The sequence below is a fragment of the Myotis lucifugus genome, unplaced genomic scaffold, assembly GCF_000147115.1.
Source record: "Myotis lucifugus unplaced genomic scaffold, Myoluc2.0 scaffold_291, whole genome shotgun sequence".
Classification (NCBI taxonomy): Eukaryota; Metazoa; Chordata; class Mammalia; order Chiroptera; family Vespertilionidae; genus Myotis; species Myotis lucifugus.
In genome coordinates this window covers 215,597-235,671 of record NW_005871339.1, presented here as the reverse complement: position 1 = coordinate 235,671, position 20,075 = coordinate 215,597, and the positions used below count along the sequence as shown (strand labels likewise).

The 20,075-nt window shown below is 42.7% G+C and overlaps 1 protein-coding gene across 5 annotated transcripts in view; it reads right to left on the bottom strand.

The window, feature by feature from the left end:
* TRAPPC10 (trafficking protein particle complex 10) overlaps positions 1–6,531 on the bottom strand; it is a 60,718-nt gene extending 54,187 nt beyond the window's left edge. For all 5 annotated transcript variants that reach the window (XM_023763568.1, XM_023763569.1, XM_023763571.1 and 2 more), the window contains exons 1-2: positions 6,450–6,531; positions 1,211–1,346 (exon numbers count right to left, since the gene is read on the bottom strand). In XM_023763568.1, coding sequence (XP_023619336.1) covers positions 1,211–1,346; positions 6,450–6,463 — 150 coding nt within the window. In that variant the 5' untranslated portion in view covers positions 6,464–6,531. The remainder of the gene's footprint in view (positions 1–1,210; positions 1,347–6,449) is intronic.
* Positions 6,532–20,075: the final 13,544 nt, after the last annotated feature.

The following is a 20,075-nucleotide window of genomic DNA, read 5'->3' as shown; positions in this document are numbered from 1 at the left end:
TGGCATCTCGGTGCAAACACTGGATAAGGAGAAGGGTACTCCCAGGGCCACCCGGTGCTCCCAGGAATGGCTTATTAGTTGCAAGGGGAAAACAAGTAGAGCATGAAGAAACCAGACAACTCCTTGACCATCAATCAAACCTGACATTACCACTGAGGGGCTGGAGAGAGACGTTACCAGGCCTGGGCAGCCATCTCCAGGCCTCTCACAAGGCTGGTCCTTGGCTAGCGCCTGGGAATGTGGACTTCGGGAGGGTTCCCACCACATGTGAGAGGGCTTCCCTGGGCCTAAAGCGTTTGTGTAGACACTATGGCTGTGCTGGAACCTACTCTCTCTCTGCGAGGCCAGAGTTTTCATACATGCCAGGCAGAGGCGCCACATGACCAGCCCCAATAAAAACCCTGGGTGCTGAGTCTCTGATGAGCTAACAGATGACATCTCACACGTGTTGCTGGACAAAAGCAAAAGGTGTATGGGGTTAAGCCCACAAAAACCAGGCATGAGCTTTGAGTTATTTCTCATTAAAATTACAAAAACTGCTTCTGCACCCTCAGATTCAGGTTGAAATGTCATAATATGCAATGACTTATGTGTTTTGTTTATTGCTAAATGTTTGCTTTATTAGACAAAAAGAAATGACCCACAAAATTTTCTATTAGTTCATGAGAGGAGAATTCTGTCAAGAATGAGAAGTTTCCCTCTGGATTTATAAATATACAACTGCCAAGTACAAGTGAACGCCGACAGCAGCAGGGCTCACTCACTGGGTGGGCAGCCCCGGAAGCCCTTTGTCAGGCCCTAGTCATGAGGAAGCTCACAGTGCCAGGCCCTCAGAAAGTACACACACCAGCAAGGGAAAACAAGGATTATCTGCTATGGTGGTGAACAGAGAAGGTTATGAAAACCAAGCTAAAAGTAAGTATTAAAAATACCTAGTGGCCACTGGGGCACAGAGAGATGCCTCACAGAATTTGGGACACAGGAAGGAAGACTGCAGTGGGTGATTACCATGAGGGCAACACACTGGACCAGAGCAGAAAGATACAACAAAGCCATACATCTGGCTGATGAATGGAGAAAAGAGAACACCAAAATAAAGGGTGCACCAGAAAGTACATATGAAAAATTATAACTGTCTAAAAAAAAAACCTAGACCCGTGGATTCTTAACCACATTCCAAGACATCCCTCACCCCCAAGCGAATACTCACACAGCACTCTGTCCAGTAAATATGAAGGAAGGGGAACGTAAGCAGAGCTTTGTTTCCTTCTTTGGGCAGCAACTCCTCTTTGAACTGCACAAAGTTGGATTCTAGGTGAATCATCTTGGGAGCCCGGCCATAGGATCTATAAACAATTTGTAAAGTCACAGAAAAACAACTGAAGTATGTTCAGCAGAAAGAGGAAAATGCAACAAGAATTTAATTATTTCTCTTTTTTTTTTAATTGATTTTTTAGAGAGAGACAGATGAAGGGGAAAAAAATTCTGTTCCACTTATCCATGCACTCATTGAATGACTCTTGTATGTGCCCTGACCGGGAATTGAACATGGAATCTTGGCATATCAGAACAATTCTCTAACTAACTGAGCTACCTGGCCAGGGCAAAAATTTAATCATTTCTATGAGTTCAGAAGTACATATAGACTATTAACCCAATAGGAGTCTTCCAAAATAATTCTAGAAATTATTTTAAACACAATTCACAGCTATACATCAAAGCTCTCTGTCCATAAAACCTATTTTACTCAATGAACTTGCAAGCACAAGAATATGCTATCTAACCAGGGCTACTTGCAACAATACAGACTTCTGAGAAAAATGGACCTGACTACTTCATCTGTAAGTCACTACATAAAAGTTTCCCAAATGTCAAAAGTGCAGTCTGAAACTATGAAAGCTAATACTATTGTCACCTGTGTTATCCAGAAAAGAGAACCGTGTGGTGAAAGAGAACCGGTTTTGTTTGCAGAGCACAAATAAAACCATGGTAACCACCCTCCTCCCTTTTCTCAGCACAAGAGGAAAGAACACGGAAACCCCATCGCGTACAAATATCTAACCTAAGGTTATCAGAAGATATGGGTGCTATTTTGTTATATTTCTAAAAATAAATTATGCCACATGTCTCTTTATTCCAAACCTTATTTTCTACCTCTTGAGGCTGTGTCTCCAATCTGAAGAGCATCCCTCCTTCGAGCTGACACCAAGTGTGTTGAATGTGACCATGCTCACACCTGAAGTTGTCTACATCCTATTTGCAGGCTATTTTTTTCTGTCTTTTGTAAGATGAATCAAGTTCTCTTTTTCCATCTTAACCATCTATTCCTATTCTGCTGTTGCTTACATTTTTATTTTTAACTAGCAGCCCAGTGCACGAATTCGTGCACATTGAAAGGAAATTAATTAGAAGAAATATTTTAATATCGCTATTTGCCTTCTCTATAATAGAAGTGTCAACCAAGTTCACCATCAACAATGACAAATTGAAACACATGTGTGCAATTGGCACCAGCGAGAGCTTTATATATAATAAACTTGCTTAATTAGACCTGCTTTCTGATTTAGCTAAACTTTTTCCAGCACAGTAAAGCACCCCAACTTCTCCTTCAGGTCATTGTCAGCAACACAGCAGTAAATATCAACATGAAGCAGATTATTATTGTAGATCACGCAGGGAGAACAAAGCGTAGAATATTTAACTGCAGCAGTGTTTGACTATATTCTGCACAGTGAGAAAACCTGAAGTCATTTTCAAGATCCACCATTTCTTACTTCTTTTCAGTCCGGTCAAGTTTCTAAGCTTTCTAAATCCCCATTTTCTGGCTAATGAAAAGAAAATAGGATTCCACCAAATCTCCTACCAACCTACTCCAGGACTTCTGTGAGGATCAAATGAGATGAGGCATGGGAAAATGCTTCACAGACATTTGATTAAAGTGTAAAATTTTCCACCTGGCTATAAAGCAAGTCGTGTTCCTGGGCTGAAGAAACTGCAAGGAGGCTAGTCGCTAGAGAGAGCAAGCAGGGCATTGCTATGTGACATCATTACCTGGTGCCCACAGCCACCGTTCCCGGGCTGGGCTGGGCTGTGGGCGGCATTTTGCGCCATGGGGTCTTGGCAGCTTCGGCTGCGATTTGGTGGGCTGTTGCTCTGGGTGGTGGCGGGGCTTCGTCTGCCCTCTGGTGGTCAGTGCATGTCATAGCAACCAGTCAGATGGTCAGACACTTAGCATATTAGCCTTTTATATATATAGATATGCATAAACTTATATTTTCTTTCAAAGACTTAAGTCAACATGTATCTTCCTTGAATGAGACAAGAAAGACAGCACACCTCTCTTTTTTCCACATATCTGAAACTTTAGATTTTTTTTCATTTTTAAAATAATTGATACCTTAACTTTAAGAAAATACTTTATGACTTGTTTGCTGGCATCTGCTTCCTTCACCTTGTAAATTTTGAGTTCATATTTCTTCTTGAGACATCCTTTAATTATTTCAGACAGAGTGGTAAAGTTTCTGATCACATATGTCTAAAATTGTTATTATTTATTGCACTGTTTTCCAACTATTTCCATGTCCTGGTAAGCAGTGAGTAGAATATTTGAATGGCACTCTGGAGTAACACACATGGCTGTGCACAGCTAGATGTGACAGGGCCCCTAGCCGTCCTGGGCCCCAGCTGGGCCCCAAGGCTAAAAGGAACAAAATCTCTTAGCACCCTGTCTCATCTAGGCGCGCCCGCGCGCACACACACACACACACACACACACACAAGTGCAGGTACCTACCCCATCCTCTCTGCCTCACCTACATAGTAGTCTCCTACAGCTGCTCTGATGCAGTTTTCCCTCTTACACAAGTGCTAGGTTCAAAGGTATTTTCCCTCAGTACTTTGAGAAGACTGTTCTTAAATGTCCTATTTTATGCTGCATTTCAAATGTTGAGAGACTGCAAATTTGGTTTCCTTTTTCTCCGTTTTCTTCACATAGCTTTCTGTTTGCTTTGTTTTACTTTTATTCTGCTCGCCTTTCAGCAGGCTCTGATCACTTCTGGGAAAATCTTGATGTTAGTTCTTCAAATATTGCCTGTTTTCCATTCTCTGTTCTCTCCTCTGAAGCACCTATTAGCTGTCTGTCCATCCTCCTGCTCTTCCTCCCCCTCCCTATGGCTCTACCACAAGTGTTCGTTGCCCATATGCCGTGTGCCCCTTATTACTAAGTGTAGGAGCATGGTTCACTAATGAGCCAAGTAATAACACTGTGCTTGCAGTAGCTTTAGAATGTAACTTTTCTTTTTCTTGGCATTTTTATTTTCTTAAGCTCCCACTGTCACCATTTGTAAATCTTCCAAAGCTCTCCAACAGAAATGTAAACCCTCTGAGTGCTACCCACACAGTCAGGCATCAGGGATTGTATCGGTTCCTTTTCCCTGGTGACATCTCCCAGGAGCACAGTCTTACTGCTCCAATCAGGTCCTAAATTTGATGAAGCACCTCCTCCCAAGGTTTTCTAAAACAGGGAGTGTGGTAGCCTTATCCCTTGGGCCACCCAGTTTCTCCTGGATGAATTCTCTCCTCTCTTGCCTGGAGAGCACGGATGTGGCACAGAGTTCTTGGTTCTCAGCTGTACCCCGTTCAGATTTAGACATGCTGATTTTAGAATGGCACTTCTCCCAACTTTTTGCAGTGCCTCATATCCAAGGGTCTGGAGCTTCATGTCCATAGAAAGACTCCCCCCCACTCCAGGGTCCTGCAGGGCAGACAACTGTGGTCACTTCTGCGCATGCACACACACACACAGGCAGGCATGCATGCAGACACAGGACTGTGGGGGCCCTGCATCCAACTGCTCCCTGCCCATGCCCTCTGCCACTATCCTTTCCAGCCTGGTCTTGCCCTCGCCTATCAAGGCCCTGACACCTGTCAGGGACTTGCCTGTTCCTCAGGGAGTCTCCTCTGCAGACACATAGGGCTCAGCTGTCTCTCCCAATTCCTCCATCTCTCTTCCTTCCAAAAGGTGCCCAAAAAGGTGTCCACATCTCTTTGATGCCATCATCTCCACCCCCTTTCTCAGTCCTTGTGCATTTATGCCTTTTTAGTCCTTTTTCTCATTTAATGTTTCAGGAAGGTAAAGAGATGAATACATATATTAAATCTATGTAGTTTCTCTACTTCATTTTTCCCCTCATAACTGTCTTTATTGTTTCATGGACACACTTTTTTTCTTTTATCTTTCTGAGTGTTTAAATAATGTATACTTATTTGAAATCCTTTTTAAATTACTCCATTTCTTTAGACATTAAATTCCTCCACTAGCTGAATGAAATGTTTTCTCTTGTTCATGGCACTAGGCCTCCTCAGAAGCAGAGCAATCTATATATATAAAAGGCTAACATGCAAAGTGTCTCCTTGGGAGTTCAATTGCCCGCTATGACGTGCATTGACCACAAGGGGGCAGCATGGAACATGGCAGGCGACCAGTGACAGTGGGAGCGAGGGAAGGGGGAGGTGGGGAGGCAGGGAATCTGATCCGCCCTGATTGCCGGCCAGGTCTAGGGACCCTACCCATGCACGAATTTTGTACACTGGGCCTCTAGTTTTTTCATAAGAGAATTCTCCCACATTCTGTATATTATTTATATCAAATGTTAGTGATTAAGCACATTCCTGTAACACAATAATTGGGCACAAAAATTAGACTAGATTCAATAGCGAACTTGGGTAAGTCATCCTCAGAAAGCCACACTAATTCTTCATGGTAAAAATTGGTAGTCAGATATGAATAATGTAGCAATAATCAGAATTATATGAGCATGAATAACAACAGGAAATTTTTATCCACATTGTTAAAATCAGATTACCTATGTTAACAAATTAAAATCCAAACACTTTCTAAAAATAATACCTTACCAGAAATAATCCAAAACCAAGTATTTCCTTTGAACAAGTCATTAAATAAGCAATTACAACAGGGCAGCTGGGGTGGCTGATGTGGTTTCTGTCCTAATTTAAAAAAAAAAAACATCTTTCTGTACGCTTTCTCATCCTTAAGGAAGAGCATGGGAAGGAGCTCAGAGTGGACAGAGGTGTTTATGAGAGTGCAGATAAAGGCCAATCTTCTGCCTTAATGTGGAGTCTGAGTGAGTGCCTGTCTCCTCTCCAAAGCGCCTATGCTTTTAAGATATTCTGATGAACCCTGAAGAATCAGAGATCTTTCTTGTAAAGGCAGGCCTCTAACTCAAAAGAACTGTCTTATTTCTTCCATCCTATGACTCATTAAGAAAATCCATCTATTTCTTAAGGAGGAAGGCCCACAGTTGTGATGCTACTCAGTTTCTCCACAGTGCACTGTAGGACTCAGGCTTTAACTTTTACTACCTCACTTGTTCACACAGATGTCTAAAAGTGAAAGAGGGAGATACAGCCGAAAAACAAACACATCATACCTTCTCCATTCCATCGGTTCTCTCGGCAGCTGCTGTGAAAGTGTTGGGTAAATAGAGGTAAATAAATTCTGATCTCCAGCACCTACAACAGGAATAAAGAGAAATCCAGTTAGGACAGTTTTAGGTAAATATAGGCAAAACGGGCTCTAAAATGTATTAAATTAGTAATTTTAGACTATTTCATATTTAGTAAAATGACGTCACAAAACGAGATATCTCACATCTTTAAATAACTGGTCTCTAGAAAACCTGGAACCTGACATATGTGATCTAACTTAACCCTCATGACACCTCCAAGAGTAGGTATGACTTTTTCCTCGAGGAGAGTAAGGGCACAAAAAGTTGAGTAACTTGGCCAAAGCCACAGAGCTCAGGAAAGATGGGGCCCCTCCACTCCACCCAGTTTCACTCCTGAGTCTGCCCTGCAGCCACTGCTGTCTTCAACTTCAAGAGAACAAACAGCCAGAACATTCCAGGCAGCAAAGTAAACCTGAAGAGGTGCACATGAACTTTGTCATCAAAATAAATTCAGTCTGCATCAAAATAGCATCGGGAGCAAAACCATACAAACACCCACCATGCAGCCTCTCACTCAGACCCCACAGGAACTCCTAGGAGGCAAGGCCAAACCTGGAGCCCGCTCGACAGAAGGAAGAGGAGGTGTGAGAGGCGTTCAGAGCACACTCTAGACTGGCAGACACTGGTCATGAAACACACACACACCCGTGGGCCTGACTTTAACTGCATACACACTCAGCTTTCCACTCAGCTCTTTCACAGTAGTTTTAACAGAATGGAAAAGCCCACTTAGCTCTCATAAAGGATAGTATAACCACACTGTTATACATAAGCTAGAAAAGAAAAGAACCTTTTTAATATAGATTACTCAAAGTCTTATACTCAGAGGATCCTCTGACTTTAAGCAAAACCACTTTCCAAATTGCTTTAATATTGATCTTAAAGAAAACATGGGGAATTGATGGGGGCCATTAAAACATTTGCTTGTTTTGCTATCGTGAACCTAAAAAAACAAAAACAAAAAGAAACCTCCCCAAACCATGTAACAATGTCGAGTCACCGCTGAGAGTAATGACATTGTGGGCAGCTGAGTTGTAAGTATCAGAAGGCGGTGAGGCAAGGTGAGGGAACCGACGCTGCCAGCCTGAACACCTGAATCCCCGTCTCAGCTTCACATCTGCTAGCTGAACAGCCTAGGGAGACCATTTACCCCTCCTGTGCCTCAGGGGACCATCTGTGAAATGGGAAAGTAAGACTACCTCCCCAACAGGCTGTGGTGAGGAGTAAATGATTCAACACCAAAAAATAACCCTGAACAAGGCCGGAAGCAAATACTTCATAAGGGTATTATTAGTACATTTTTGTTAAAATAAAAAAACAACTTTTATGTCTCAACTTATCATTTTTCATCATGTTCATTTCTTTGGTAGTCATCCTAAAAATCATTAAAGTAAGAAAATCTTCAGTTAGATTTCCTATCTCTGATTGCCAACTTTCACTGCCTCTTTAAAAGGTTCCAAGGTTAACATACAAAAATCATCACTCTGCTACACAGAACTTAGGGCAGCTGCATGAAAGCTTCCTCTTCGTTCACGCAGTTTTCTATAAAGTCTCACATAAATGCCCAGTTAACATGCACACAGAGGAAAAAGCGAAATGCTTCCTGCACTCCTCCCCGTGAGCTACTTCCCCCAGGAAATCCGTTCACAATAAAACATTCTAAATGAAGACTCTAAAAGAACAACTTTTCTTACATTCTATCATGGAATAAATATTGAATCTGCGTCCAAATTTTCATTTTAAAATACTATAGGTTAATTAACATATCTGTCAAGGGCAAAGATGTCATCTGACAACTGGGAACTTAACATGTGTCCACTTGACCTCAGTGCCTGTTGTGAACTGTGTGCCCTCCCCCACCTCCCATTCTTATATTGAAACTGGACTAAGGTCTTGGAAAAGGTAATGAAAAGACCATGTGAGACACAGCAAGAAGGTGGCCATCTACAAGCTAAGGAAAGAGGTTGCAGAAACCTACTCTGTGGATTCATTGAGCATGGACTTCCAGCCACCAGAACTGTTAGAAAATAAGTCTCTGTTGTTGAAGCCACCCAGTGTGTGGCATTTTGTTATGACAGCCCTGGCAAACTAATACAGTACCCTAATTTACATTTGAAGGTCAAATTCTTCTAAACCACTGAAGCTCTGCATTGAACAAGAATGGAGAAAAGGCACCATGATTTTCTCCAAATACACAGTTATTATCCTATCCTATATAATAAAAGGGTAATATGTAAATTGACTGAACAGCGGAAAAACCAGTCGCTATGACACACACTGATCACCAGGGAGCAGGCGCTCAACGCAGGAGCTGCCCCCTGGTGGTCAGTGCGCTCCCACAGGGGAGGGGAGGTCGCTCAGCCAGAAGCTCTGAGCTCGGCTCATGGCCGGTGAGCGCAGGTGGCAGGAGCCTCTCCCGCCTCGGTGGCAGTCAGTCAGACATCCCTCGAGGACTCTAGGACTGTGAGAGGGCACAGGCCAGGCTAAGAGATCGCCCTCCCCGAGTGCATGAATCTCGTGCACCGGGCCTCTAGTTAATTATAATACTCTTCGGTCTTTATTATCATAAAAATTAGAGATGCCTTTGAAAACGGGCTATAAAGAGCCAGAGAATGAAACAGAAAGATAGGAAAGGTTTTATGTGTAAAACTCCCCAAAAATTAAATCTCAGTTTATGTGACAGGTAATTAAATTAACCGTATATACTTTGTAGCTTCCCAAAATAGGCCGAGCTTTGAGGGCTGAATTGTAAGAGCAATAACTTCCAGGCTGAGTTTTCATTTTAATCCCATGGACAGAGACAAACCAAGGATTCAGCTATTAGAAAACAGCTACTAAAAGCAAAAATGAGGCTTAAGATTGATGTGCCCGTGCTCAGAGAACGCTGTTCAGAAACTTGCTGTGTTCATTTTTTCTGACTCAAGAGGCCTATTAAAAACAACTAAGATTTCTTTTTCTTTTTATGAGCGGAGGAAGATTTTTCAAACAATTAATAAGAGGAATTCAAAGTACAATCTCATTAAATCTCTCCGTGTGTGTGTACATATGCTACCAGTTCTCATCACTAAATAGGGGACACATGGAGATCTGAGCATTCAACATGCTGTTTATGTATGTTATAGATTTCCTCTTGCTAGAATGTAAGCTCTAAGAGGGCTGATATTATTCACAAATGTAACCCAAGCATCTCCAACAGTGCCTGGCATATAACAGATGCTGAATGGATATTTGTTGACTGGTGAGTCTAGCCTGACTCCTTCATATTTTACACAAGACAACCTAGGGCCCCCAAAGGACAGGATATCCTACAGCAGAAGTGATGACAGGGTTGGGCATCAGAATATGTTCTCAGAATACAAACTTAATTTTAGATTATACTAAAAATTTCTAGTGTGGCTGACTTAGTTCTTAGATTACTAAACTAAAGGAAGTGATTTTTTATTTTATTTAACTCCAGAGGAAATGCTTTCTCACAGGGCTAATTTTAGGGAAAACACCCCTTCCATGTGGGCAGAGGATGCCTGACTCCCCAACTACTTGGGAAAGTTTTATGGTAGAGGGCAATCAGCCACCGTGATGCAGGTCCTCCTTACACTACCAAACACTGAGGGACCTGGTCAAGCACAGTGATGCCCTCAGGTCTTCACACCTTCGGAAAGGCCTCTCACAGCCCTTCCCATTGTTCAGCTTGAAGCTTAGAAACTTTCTAATGGATCCAGATGAATTAAAAGTGTCCATAAATGGTGAGTTACAGATTTTGTAAAAATTACTACCCAAAAGTGTTGTTAGTTCCAAGGTAACTACCTAAAATTTCAGCTCTGAAATCAATGCAATGACTTCCAAATGCTAAACAGATCTGTCAAAAATAAGGAAAATGTCCTGATATACATACCTGTTGCTTTATATTCTCTCCTCACTTTGTGAAAAATGTAACAAACAAGGACCTCAAACAATACTGAGGAAGGAATCATCATGTGACAATGGCCAAGAAGTCAAATAAGGACATTTATTTCCCTGGGGGGGGGGGGGGGCAGGGGGAGACAGACTGCAAAAAGGGCTCATCTTTTTCTAAGAGATCATCCCACCTTGTGTCAACTTCTGGAGCCCAATTTCCAGATGCCAAGGAATAAATTCCCATAGTCAGGAGGAGAGTGAGGACACACCTCCAAAGACAGAAGTGATATAAAAGCCCAAGACACTCACTGGGTGCTGGCCAATATGCACCTGGCTGCCAGTGGAGATACTGTGGTATAGGGATAAACAGGGTCCTGGCCAATATGCACCTGGCTGCCAGTGGAGATACTGTGGTATAGGGATAAACAGGGTCCCCCAAAATTTGTGCACATCCTGACACCCAGAACCTGTGAATGGGACTTTGGAAAAAGGGCCTTGTAGATGTACTTAAGTTCAGGATCTCAAATGAAATCATTCCAGATCATCTGGATGGGCTCTAAATGTCCGATAAAAGACAGAAGAGAAAACACAGGGAGAGAGAAGGCCTTGTGAAGACGAGGCAGAGATGAGAGGAATGCAGCTACAAGCCCAGACCGCCAAAGGCTTCTGGGAGCTGGAAGAGACAGGAAGGATTCTCCCCTAAAACCCTGGGAAGGAGTGCAGCCCTGCTGACCTCTTGATTTTCAACTTCTGGTCCCCAGAACTGTGAGAAAATAAATTTCTGTTCTTTTAAGCCACACAGTTTCTGATCATTTGTTACAGCAAAAACTAATACATATGGTATAAATATAAAAATGGAATGCACATTTTTTCCTAGTGCTATTTCATCTTCTAGACATGTTTTTTGCTATATCTCTTAAGCGTCAAAGTAAACACAGGTAATTCTGAAGAGGTCCAATCACCAATAAACACATAAAAAGAACCTCCCTAATGATCAGGTGTGGGCACACCAAAACAACTACGATGACCTTGGGCTGGTCAAAGTATTCTTAGATATGCTATCAAAAGTACAATCCATAAGAGCAAAAAAATTATTAACTAGACTTCATCAAAATGAAAAACATTTGTGCTTCAAAAGACACCACTGAGAAAATATTCGCAAATCATCTATCTAATAAAGGCCATATACCCAGAAAATATAATAAACTCTTACAACTGAATGACAATCTAATTTTTAAATGGGCAAATAATTTGAATAAATAATTCACTAAAGAAGATATATAAATGGCTAATAAGAACAAGCAAAGATGCTCAATATCACTAATCATTGGGGAAATACATATTAAAACCAAAATCAGATACCACTTCATGCCCACAAGGATAACTATAATAAAAAAGACCGACAAGTATCAGCAAAGATCTGGATAAACTGGGACCCTAACATATTGCTGGTGGGAGTGTTAAGCAGTACAGCCACTTTGGAAAACAATTTGACAGTTTCTTAAAAAGTTAGACATAAGCTTATCATACAAAATAGCAATTCTGCTCCCAAGAATCTTTCCATGGAAAATAAAAACACAAGTCCAAAAAAATAAAAACACAAGTCCACACATACAAATATTCATGTAAGCCAAAAACTGGAAACAAAATGTCCATCAACTGGTGAAAGGATAAACAAAATGTGGTCCACCCATACAGTGGAATACTATTCAGCAATAAAAAGGGAACAGATGATAAATGGTGCAACATGGATGAACCTCAAAAACCAGTGTGAAAGAAGCCAGACACCAAGACTGATTTCATTTCTATGAAATATCTAGAAAACACACGTGTATAGAGACAAAAAACAGACTGGTGGATGCCTATGCCTAGGGGTGGGAGCAGGGATTAACTGCTAAAAAGTACAATGGAATTTCTTGGGGTGATAGAAATGTTCTAAAACTGAATTACGGTGATGGCTGCACAACTCTAAAAATAAACAGTCAAAGAATTGTACGCTTATGATGGATAAATTTTACAGTATAAGGATTAAAGCTCAATAAACCTGTTTTTTAAAAACATACAACTATGACAGTTTTTTTCACATCCACAGACTGGCAAAAAAAATTGTAAGTAACTCCGATCCAGTGTAGTAAATATAGCTTGGAGTACTGCTTTTTCACAGGGTGATTAGGAAGCAGTTTTCAAAATGTAAACTGCTCTCACCTTCTGACCCAGCAATTCCACTCCTGGATTCCATTCTTTACCATAAAAAACTGTGTTCCTGTTTTACTGATGCACTTTTTTAAGATTTCAAGTTCAGTTTTTAAAGTCACAGATGTATCTCTTTCAAGGCTTCATCCAAATGCCGGGTTGATAGTCCCCCAACCTAAATCACCACCTCAGAAGCTGAATCAGAAAGTTTCAATTTGGTCGTAAAGTTTCTACTGACTTGCAGTAAAGACAGTGTATCAGAACACAACGCAGGGGCCCATTTCACAGAATAGAGTCCCTCGCATACAAATTAACTTTCTTTCTTTTACTGGATTAACATGTATTTCCTCAGTCAAAACTCTAAACAGAGAATTTTCCATTATCAAATAAACTAAGCATATAGCAGTTTACCTAAAAACAAGTCTAGGTGATGAGAATTCAAACTCTCCAAATATTTTCTACAAAGCTGTCTTATCTTGATAAAAACATGTATTTACAGAAAATAATTGTATGCCATCAAAAGCTTCCAACTTACAGAAGCATTATGTGACTTATAGCACCGTTTGTATTTACTGAGCAGTTACTATGCGCCAGCATTGTTCTAGGTGGTGCAGACAGCAATGAACAAAACAGATAAAGGTCCTGCAATTCTGAACCTCATATTCCAGTTTGTAGGCCACCTGGGTTAGGGGTAGAGAAACAATAAACAAAGAAAAAACAAATATTTATGTCAAGGGGTGCTGAGCCAAGAAAACTGAATGAAGTTAAAGGGGTGCTAAAGGATAAGTGGAGTGAAGGGGTGGCACCTAAGCAGCCGCCAGAGGAAGGAAGGGACCCACTGAGGGTCAGTGGAGCCATGCTGGCACTGCTGGAACACAGCCACCAAGGTGCAGAGGGTACAGGCTGCCGCCAGGAAGCCAGTGCTGGGGGGCCACGACGGCGGGGAGGGGGCACTGGACATCAGGGAGCGTCTGTCCCTGGAGGGGTTTGAGCAGAGGAATGACATGCTGTGGCTTCTCTTTTAGAGGGCTCACCCTTAACCCCATAGAGAACTAGCTTCAAGGGGCTAAAACAGAAATAGGGAGGTTAGCTGGGAGGCCCCTGGAATAACCCTGGGAAAGATGACGGTGGCAAGGGTTTGGGGGAGCAGCAGTACATATGGAGAAAAGTGGCTAAATTCTAAATAAATGTTAAAGATAAAATGATATTTGCTGATAGACTGAATGTTAGCTGTGAGAGAAAGAGTTAGGGATGGCTCCAAACTCATTAATTTTTAATTTAAAATTCAAATATTCTCTAAAACCAAAATACTGTGAATACATTGAAAATTCACAGTAAGAGCAGTTACTGAAGAAAGATGTGATTAGTAAAGAAGAGGCTACAGAGGCTCTGGGGCTAATACAGTAGGAAGCTATTCAGAAAGAGGTGTCTGTAGTTTAAGGGGTCAGAACATGTGGATTATTTTGAGGTGAAGCCAACTGAGACAAGAGAAACTTGTACCTCTCCCTTAGTTTAAATTAGGGGCCTTGCCCATAATAAGAGTTTCACCAGAAATAAGGTTTTTTTGACCTATCTATAGAGCAGGGCAACTACTAATTACTGGACATCTGCTCTTGTCATCCTGCAATGTCCCTCCTCCCCTCTGTAGCCCCAGGTGCCTTACCGCATCCTTAGCTCAGAATGTCCTATGTCCCTCATTTCCCGTCTGTCCCTGAACCTCTCCTGTATGTGGAGTGGCTGACTCTCCCATGTACATGGGATTCCCATACATAAGTATGTAATTATATTTGGTTATTTTCTCTTGTTAATCTGTCTCATGTCCATCGATTATTAGACCAGCCGGAAAAACCTAGAAGGGTAGAGGAAAAGGTTTTCCACCCCAAGAGAGTATTTAAGGCCATGCAGTATTTTCCCACAGCCCTGGTCTGTTATCTAGACCTGAAGTTACCAGGTGAGAGCAGAGGGAACAGGACATCTGCAAGTGATCCCTTGTGAGACCACACACACTAAATTGTGCAATTCATATGAAAAGACACTGTCAACTGGCAAACAAACACACACATTTGTAGACAAAAAAATTATTCAGTGAGTCACTTGCATTTCCAATAAAAGATGACCAACTCAGCCTTTCCTATCTCACTGAGTAGCCCACATCATATCAGTTCCCTTCTAGAAAGACTAGCTTATGTGTTATGTCTTCCATACTTGATTACTTCAGATTCATTAGCACTTTTAAAAAATCAGACCCTTTGAGTTTCATTTGCATAAACCAAATTTTACTTTACTAGAAACTCTTCAGAAACATATCTTGTAAATCAGATATGTGAATTGAAGTTCAAGTAGAAAAGGAAGCTTTTCACTTCTAAATTATCCATTCAAATCCACCCTAGAGTCAGGATAATCGTATCCTATATAATAAAAGGCTAATATGCAAATTGACCGAACAGTGGAACGACCAGTCCCTATGACATGCACAGACCACCAGGGGCAGACGCTCAACACAGGAGCTGCCCCCTGGTGGTCAGTGTGCTCCCACAGGGGGAGTGCTGCTCAGCCAGAAACCAGGCTCACAGCCTTGTGGCAGTCAGACATCCCCCAAGGGCTCCTGGACTGCAAGAGGACGCAGGCCAGGCTGAGGGAACACCCCCCCCCCCAACACCACAGTGTACGAATTTCATGCACTGGGCCTCTAGTGTCCTAATTACATGGGTTCTCAAACTATGTACCCAGGTGAGGTGCCTCAGGGTACCAGCAAGCCCCCAGAAGCCCCAGGAGACAGTTGAAATTATGAGGAAGCAGCAATGCTAGGGATGCAGCTACACCCTACTTCAGGTATTGTTTCTATATTAGATCATAGCACATTCCTTTCAATGATGTCATCACAAAACAGGGTGGTGCTGTGATAAAAGTACCACCAAAAAAAAAATCGAAGAGGGCAGCAGTGTCCAATCGGACTCCCAGGTTAGAGAGTCCTGCAGTGCCCAAGAGGTGCAACCATCCCACTAGTACATTGCTGTGATTATCTAAGAATGAAATAAACTTTTTCCGCCAACTACTATGTATTATTATTTTTTTCAAATAGCTGTTAGGACATAATACTTAATAAAATTATTTGGACCTACCTACTTAGTAAATGAAATTATTAAGTACAAGAGGCGCGGTGCACAAAAATTTGTGCACTCGGGGGTAGGGGGTCCCTCAGCCCGGCCTGTGCCCTCTCGCAGTCTGGGACCCCCTAGGGGGTGACCACTTGCTGGCTTAGGCCTGCTCCCCGGGGGATTGGGCCTAAGCTGGCAATCAAGACATCCCTCTGGCAGCCCGGCAGCCCTCGGGGATGCCCACTTGCCAGCAGGGAGCAGACCTAAGCTGCAGTCGGACATCCTTAGCGCTGCTGAGGAGGCAGGAGAGGCTCCCACTACCACCGCTGTACTGGCAGCCATCAGCCTGGCTTGTGGCTGAGCAGAGCTGTACTGGCAGCCATCAGCCTGGCTTGTGGCTGAGCAGAGCTCCCCGCTGTGAGAGCGACTGACCACCAGAGGGCAGCTCCTGCATTGAGCGTCTGCCCCGTGGTGGTCAGTGTGTGTCATAGTGACCAGTCATTCTCAGTCTTTCTGCTGTTAGGGTCAGTTTGCATATTGCCCTTTTACTATATAGGACAGAGGCCTGGTGCACGGGTGGGGGCCGGCTGGTTTGCCCTGAAGGGTGATCCGGATCAGGGTGGGGGTCCTGCTTGGGTGCCTGGCCAGCCTGGATGACGGGCTGATGGCTGTTTGCAGCTGGTCACACCCACTTCAGGGTGGGGGTCCCCACTGGGGTGCCTGGCCAGCCTGGGTGAGGGGCTGAGGGCCGTTTTCAGGCTGGTGGGTGACTGAAGCTCCCAGCCTCTTTTTTTTTTCTCTTATTTTTTTATTCTGGGATTTATTTACCTTCTATAGCTGTCACTGGAGCTGAGAGCTGGCTCCAGCTCTGAGGCCGTGGCTGGCTGAAAGGAGGTATCTGGGTTTGTTTAGCTTCTATAATTGCAACATTGTTGCATCTGGAGCTCAGAGCTGGGCTGCGGCAGGCGGGGAACCTTGGGTTCCTCCGTCACTGGATCAAGCAAGCCTCATGTTCGCTTCAGCTGCGTGGCTGCCGGCTGCCATCTTTGTTGGCAGTTAATTTGCATATCTCGCTGATTAACCAATGGGAAGGGTAGCGAAGTTACAGTTAATTACCATGTTTCTCTATTAGATAGGATTCTTTTTGACCTAGGTGCCAGGAAAAAATTCTGAGACACTAAAGCCATTGTGAACAGAGAAAGTTTAGGAATCTCTCCTCAGTAGCTAACTTTTTGCACACTGATCACTCTTCTGAGTGCTTCACAATATTCATTCTTTTAACCCCATTTCCCCCTATCAGGTTGGTACCATCACTATCCCTAGTTCACAGATAAGGATAAGATTATGGAAGTCACACATGCAAGACCTAACTGTTTTTAACCAGTCCTGGGTAGAACCGGCAAATAAAGCAAGGTGAGCACATTTGCTAGTGCCTTCAGCCCCTGCCCTCCACATATACTCCAGGGAATTGCTGAGGTTTCCTAAGGTGAACTGTTTCTCCCACTTCTCAACTGCTGATTTGCTATTGGCTTAAGAATCCAATATGGACCAAGACTTGCATTTATGTGCATTGATTTTTTTAAAAAGACATTAAAAGGTACTTTTCTGGTAATGAAACTGAGGTAGTAGTTAAATCACAAGCACTGGATTTTCAGGCTTAGCAGAAAACTGTGATGTGCAAATTTTAATACTTTACCTTACCGGGGAAAAAACACAGATTCCAACCAGATATAAAATGTTACGGACCTGTTCATTTCTGTTTGCCTTTTTCTCCCTTTCAAAACTTAAAATATCAAATCTGGAACCCCAAATACAGAGATTCAGACAAATGAAATAGGCAATATAAAATGTGACTGGTGAGAACAGAACCTTTGGACTGTGTTATTTTTCAGATTCTACACAATCCCATTTTGGTAGTACGTGCCATTCTAGGTATGATGCCGACACTCAGCAAAGAAAAGTCACGTATCAGCGGAATCCCAATAACTCTGTCCATGAACAAGATAGCTGGAAAAGGAACTTACCTTTCCTAACATACCCTTGGAGCAGAAACCTAACTAAGTCTTTATTCTAAAGCAAAGAACTGACCCAGTGATTGGGGGGGGGGGCGGGGGGAGGGGGGAATCTAAGCTAAAACAAATTCGGATCAAATGGATCTGATGGATTTGTTTCAGTTTCACTGTGTATTTTTCATGATTAATAAATTACACTATAAGTATTCAAATTGCTATGATTAGGTAATTCGTTACCCAATGTCCTCCCGTTATTAGTACCACTACTGTTCACCTAGCATCCCTGCCAGATCCCCTGCTGAGGCAGTCACTGCTCCAGAGCCAGGCAGGCGGCAGGTGAAAACACTTGTAATTGTGGACGAAGGCCATTAAAACTTTTAGGTAGCTTCAGAATATTAATTCAGCAGGTTTTCAAGTAACAGTGAATTCCCCCTAATCTCTGGGGACTTTCCATTCTTCTCATGGCCACATATCAACAGCTCCTAAATTTACCTGAACCAGTTATATTCTACATTCTTCTCAGAAAGATCTACGCACAATTCATTTTCACTTAAGATGTTCTAAATTCTATGAAGAAGAAAAAAACTGAAAACAAGCATAAACTCTACTTTCACTTTAAAATGAACACACACAGGCCTCATAGGGCACAATGGCTAGGAAAGTATTCAAGAAGATGTAAATGGACTCTTGAAAACAAAAACGCTGCATACTAAGACAACTACGTACATAATAGCAGAAATTGTGAAGCCTCTGGAGGGATTTTTAAAGCAATTTTCCCACCTTCTTTGCACTGCTTAGACTAGCTCCTCCCTCCAAGCATGTGCAGCTGAAAGAATGGAACAAGGTAAAGTATGAAGTTAAACCAGGACAAGTGCCACCAAAGCTCAGCCCAGAAACACCAAAATGTCATTTCAAGGCTGAACTATGAAGGCAGCCTTTCAAAAAGTTAAAAAATCTTTAACTTCTAAAGGGATCTTTCTCACCTCTCAAGCTAACTGTCTCTGAAAGTTTACTGCCACTTTCTTTTCTGGGGTGCCTTTTAAGGCAGATACCGTCAGTGCACATAGCAATTACTCAGGGGAAACCTCACCAATGTAACAAATCTGCAGGAAAGGAAACTGCCTCAGCTGTCACGCGTGTGTATAAGAAACTAAACAGTAACAGGACCTCAAACACAGACTACTGGTCCCGTTGAATCCAACAGAGCTTTAGGAGCTTCTCAGAAATGTACAGACACAACGCTATAGAAACACACTGCTACTAGAAAGTAAGCCAAGGGGTGCGAGATGTGATTTGGTGGGTGGGTGCCCCCACCAGCAGCATGTATGCAGCGCGCACAATGTGCACACCACCTGGGGAGAAGCTTCCGGAAAACTCCCATTAAGACTGCACTGAGCATGGCGCTGGCTCCTGCGCCCCGGGGATCAGAAAGCGCCTGGAACTGCAGGGCCTCCAGATCAAGGCCACACACCCGTCCTCCCAGACTTAGGTGCAGTCCCAAGTAAGACTCTCAGTTGTAATTATTCTGTGTGTGTGTGTGGGGGGGGGGGGAGAGCTACTGCTGAACCATTCAAGTCTCCAAATTGAGATGAAACTGTCCATTTCCCTAAGCAAGTTTACCAACTAAAGATGAAGTAGCAAACTTTAAATATACAATTTCTTGCCAAAACCGGTTTGGCTCAGTGGATAGAGCGTCGGCCTGCGGACTGAAAGGTCCCAGGTTCGATTCCGGTCAAGGGCATGTACCTGGGTTGCGGGCACATCCCCGGTGGGAGATGTGCAGGAGGCGGCTGATCGATGTTTCTCTCCCATCGATGTTTCTAACTCTCTATCTCTCTCCCTTCCTCTCTGTAAAAAATCAATAAAATATATATATTTTTTAAAAATAAATAAATAAATAAACAATTTCTTGGGGGATCTGACAAGAGGGAGCATACAAGGAGTGTGACCATTAATCAGAAAAAAGAAAAAGAAAAAAACAGGAAGAGAAAGAGATATGCACAGTCTTCTATGGCCTGGCCACCCAGATTTTGCTGTACGAGTGCTTCCTTTCAGAGCACGGAAGACCACCTGAAAAATTAATTAAAGACACGAAAATACTGTCAAAAGTCAAAACTGTCAGTTCGAAATACCTCTCTGCAAGCCTCGAAATGCCAGCCAACATTTCAACCCTTCCCATTCGTTATTTTTAAAGTATTTAATTCTAAAGTTATAGCTGTAACTATTAGGAGGGATTTCTGTAACAGAAAAACAATCCTCCTCTGGGTATGCATGAATGTTCAAGGCGGGAGGGGGTTGGGGTGGTGGGGGGGGGAGGTCTAAGTTGTCCGGTGGTGTGGAAATCCCCCAGG